Source organism: Syzygium oleosum, unplaced genomic scaffold (assembly GCF_021117445.2).
Source record: "Syzygium oleosum isolate NSW1041296 unplaced genomic scaffold, Sole_v2.1 Sole_v2.01, whole genome shotgun sequence".
NCBI lineage: Eukaryota > Viridiplantae > Streptophyta > Magnoliopsida > Myrtales > Myrtaceae > Syzygium > Syzygium oleosum.
The window spans coordinates 33096292-33100842 of NW_026607485.1; the positions used below are offsets into that span (position 1 = coordinate 33096292).

Genomic DNA, 4551 nt, shown 5'->3' on the forward strand with positions numbered 1-4551 from the left:
TCTCAGCTTCACTTCACTCCATAGATTTCGACCTCTTTTCTTCCAATTCATCGATGGAGAAGCCGAAAAAGCTCCGTGCGGTACTCCTCTCGAGCCCCGGTATGGGCCACCTCGTCCCCGTCATTGAGCTCGGCAACCGCCTCGTCGCCGACAATGGCTTTGAGGTGACCATTTTCATCCTCCCCTTGCAGGCCTCCCTCGCCGAGGCCGAGATCATTGAGTCTGTCATGACCCCCAAGCTCCTCGACATCGTGGAGCTCCCGCCCCCCGACCTCTCAGCTGTGGGTCTCGGCCCGGATGCCGCCGTGGTCACGAGGCTCGCGGTCATGATGCGCGAGTCCCGGCAGGCGTTTAGGTCCGCGCTCGCGGCGATGGAGGCCTGGCCCGATGTCCTCATCGTGGACTTGTTCGGGACGGAGCATCTGTGCATTGGCGACGAGTTGGGGATCCCCAGGTACGCCTACGTCGCTACCAATGCATGGTTTCTTGCGTTGCTCCTACACTTGCCGACGCTGGACAAGGAAGTCAAGGGAGAGTACGTGGACCGGACCGAACCGCTCGAGATCCCTGGTTGCAAGCTGGTCCGACCAGAGGACGTGGTGGACCCGATGCTGGACCGGTCTGACCAGCAGTACCGCGAGTTCGTGCGGCTGGCTGGCGAGATCCCGATGGGAGATGGAATCCTGCTGAACGTGTGGGAGGATTTGCAGGCCGAGACGCTCGCCGCACTGAGGAATGAGGAGCTCTTGGGCCGGGTTGCGAACAGTCCGGTGTATACGGTTGGGCCGCTCATTAGACCGGTCAGACCGGCTGTTCTGGGGAAGGAGCTGCTGGAATGGTTGGATAAGCAGCCGAGCGACTCGGTGATGTTCGTCTCGTTCGGAAGTGGAGGGACTCTGTCGGCTGAGCAGCTGGTGGAGCTGGCATGGGGATTGGAGCTGAGCCAACAAAGGTACGGTTTGAAATTTGTATATCCTTAGAATAGTAATTTTTCCAGGTTACTGTGTCAAACAGGTGGGTAGAATAGAATTTGGGTCGGATTGAAAATGGTTCGATCCATATTGATCCATTTAATCCGTTTTAACCAATATTCATGTAGTGCAAATCTAGCGACCAAATCCCCAATCTATACTCGGCTTGATTTGTATTGCTAAAAGACTTTAATATTAAATCTAATTTAGAAAACCTGTTTGTATAAATTTTTAAAAATATATATTGCTAAAATACTGTGGATAATTTTTATAATTTTAAAAAAAAATATGATTTGTTTATATTTTTTCTTTTTTTCTTTTTTTTTTCTTCTACGTCCAGCGATTGATGATCGGCACTCCTTTTAATAACTTTTATTTTTCTGTTATTTTCTATTTTATTTTTTTAAAAATCATTTTAATTATTTTTTATTTTATTTTCTTATTTTCTTTTTTCTTCTTCATCGGCTGGTCACCGGCCATGGCGATGGCCGATGACTGGCCACAGGCGACGGCCGACGATTGGTCACAGGCAACAGACGAGCTGATCGGAGGCCGGTGAACCTCGAGTTCGCTGATCTAGTGAGGCCGAGGCCTTGCCAACCTCTGGTGAGCCTCAAGCCTCGCGATCTTATGAACCTTGAGCTTGCTGGCCTTGGCCTGAGGCTCGAGGCTCACCAGAGGTCAGCAAGCTCATCCCACGCCTGTGGCCAGCCGCTGGCCATTGTCATTGCCGGTCATCGGCTGAGGAAGAAGAAAAAGAAAAAGAAAAAAAGAAAAGAAAAATGATTAAAAAATAAGAAAATTAAAAAAATTAAAAATAACATGTTTATGATTCACTTAAGCTTATCTAAGTTATCTTTAAAACTAAAGTCAACCCATTAAAAATTATCTCTAAAACTAAAGCCAATCCATTTAAAACTCATTTAAGACCCATTAAGTTAATAAGTAACCCTTTTTATTTAATAAGTAACCCATTTATGACCTATTTAAGTTTATCTTTAAAACTAAAACCAACTTATTTATGACCCATAAAACTAAATATGAATTAAAATATGGGCTCTTAATCCATTTTGCCACCTCTACGTATGGTATATGATTTTAAAAACCATTAAAATGATGTTCCTATTTGTAATTTATTATTAAAAGGCCCGGTTGAAGGAGATTTTCTCTTTTCTCTAACCAATCTCTGATTAAGGATGAAAGAGAATATAGTCTTTTTCTGAATCAAATCAAAATCCATTAGCCAACATTAACTTAGAATGTTGTGGTAGTTTGCGTGCATCTGTAGAAATCAGTAGCCAAATAAATGCTACCCGTTATAATAAGAATGTTTTTATTAGGATCATTGTCAATATAAAGAATACATTGCACCTTGTTTACTACTGATTGACATATGAAAGATTACACATACGAATTTAACTTGTTGCACATATGTTATTCAATCCAACTTTGAATGCGTAATTCTTTCGCGAAAGGCCCGATAATAATCCAAGAATGACAAATTTGCAATTATAGATTAAGCTTTGTATTAGTGTTATTTTGTTATATACTCAATAAACTCTTTCCTCTTACAAATGTATAATTTCAATAGGTTTATATGGGTACTCCGGCAACCAACAGTCAAATCTCTTGATGGATCCTACTTTGATGTGGGAAAGGGTGGTGTAGGCGATGGGGTTTTGAGCTTTTTGCCGAGTGGATTCACGGCACGTACCCGCGACATCGGATTCATACTCCCATCATGGGGCCCACAGGTGGAAATCTTGAGCCATCCATCTGTGGGTGGCTTCCTATCTCACTGCGGATGGAACTCGACCTTAGAGAGCATAGCGAACGGAGTGCCCATGATTGCCTGGCCACTATACGCCGAGCAAAGGCTAAATGCGACGCTCCTCACGGAGGAGATAGGGGTGGCGGTCCGGCCAAAGGTGCTTCCATCGAAGAAGATTGTGGGGAGGGAGGAGATAGAGAAGTTGGTGAGGACAGTAATGGTAGAGAAAGAAGGGCACACATTAAGAGCTAGAGTCAGAGAACTCAAGAGTAGTGCACAAAAAGCTGTGGCGGAAGGTGGTAGTTCTTACGGGTCTTTATCTAAAATGAAGGAAGATTGCAAAATGATGATCCGCCAAATTAAGCAGGCTCATTAAGTGGTTGCATATACGTGTGACATTAATAGAATGGAGATAATAATGTAGATTCATAATACAATAGTTGAATTGGCAAATATCTATATCTTGGTATGTTAATAAGCTGTACGTGTATCTAAGATATGTTGGGAATAGAGGAGAGGACTCGTCATGTTTTAAGTTCTTTTAATGGACTTCAATGGAGATTTTGTGATATCTTGTGATTTCACCTGGGTAAGATGTTGTTTGCATTGATCAGGAGACAAAGTTCTCTAGAAGAAGAATGGTACTTGGTTGAAGTGTATTTATGTTTTAGGACTCCTACGCATTTATGCATTCAGTTTGTTGGAGACATGTCTCCTTACTTTCACAAGCTAACTACTCTCCCACAAATAGTTGTCATGGAGATGAGCAAGCGAGTGTATTCAATATGTTTGTTTCGCCGAAAAGTGTCGACAAAGCACTTTTGAAATGTGGATCGATTTGGAAATTGACAAAAGATGTGAATGGTCTTTTGTTGATTCTTGGACAGGAAACGCAAATTGACGAGAAAATTAGAGGTGTGAAGACTAGAGATAATCGTAGCTAGCCATGTGAAAGGGTAGTGAAATGTAAAGATAACGGGAAGACAAAATAGAATAATTTGTATTCATTGATTGATCGACGACTCGAATTACATCCTAATATTTATAACTACTAGAAAGGGTTAAATTCAAATAAAACAAATAACAACCTACAAAACTCCTAAAATTCAGCGACATGTATTTACAAACAGTTATAAAAAAACACCCACTACTCAACAATTACAGCTTCATTACTTGACCCCACGTTGACGGTTTCTTTCACAACCTGCAAACTTTCCTCCTGATGTTTATAACAGTCCATATTCCTCGTCCATTAGCATTAGTGGCTTACGAGATTCACGACTCTACGAACTGTGGATGTACCAACTGAAATTGTCGGTCTCACGACTCGAACACTTATCTCACTGTTGAATTGGCGATTTTCGCTTCAGCTAAGTTTTACATACCCACATCTCGTGACTCAAATTTTAGTGATTTTCTCTTGTCTCGCATGTCGGCGACTTCTCATCACTCTTGTCGATCATCTGAAGTTGCCGACCAAAAGGACGTAGCCAATTTCATGTTCGCCATGTCTTGCTCGGTCTCATTTTGCCCGAGTTGAAAGTAAAAAAAATAAATTGGCAATTTGTTGTGTCAGCAATATTTAACACAAAAAAAACCCTACCTCCGAAACCACTCTGTACCCACGAACTATTCAATGGGGCAAACGTTGACGTTCGTGTACGATTTGCTCAGTGATATAAAGAGAGAGAGACTGCCATGGCATGGAAAGAGGCGTCGACGGCGAAAGGGCCATTTCCTTCGGCCCGACCCCGGATCCTTTGCTCAAGCCATATGATAGAAATAATTCTACTTTAAAAAAAAAAAAAA

General features: G+C 42.4%; 1 protein-coding gene across 1 annotated transcript; it reads left to right on the plus strand.

Annotated features, from left to right (window-relative positions):
- On the plus strand, positions 1-3131 carry LOC130140179 (anthocyanidin 3-O-glucosyltransferase 5-like). The gene is made up of 2 exons (XM_056318858.1): positions 1-952; positions 2563-3131. The coding sequence occupies exons 1-2, from the start codon at positions 54-56 to the stop codon at positions 3116-3118; spliced, it is 1455 nt and encodes a 484-aa protein (XP_056174833.1). The 5' UTR covers positions 1-53; the 3' UTR covers positions 3119-3131.
- Positions 3132-4551: the final 1420 nt, after the last annotated feature.

Coding starts and splice junctions, on each gene's coding strand:
- LOC130140179 (XM_056318858.1), top strand. CDS start 54: ATGGAGAAGCCGAAAAAGCTCCGTGCGGTACTCCTCTCGAGCCCCGGT. Junction 953..2,562: donor TTGGAGCTGAGCCAACAAAG/GTACGGTTTGAA, acceptor TAATTTCAATAG/GTTTATATGGGTACTCCGGC.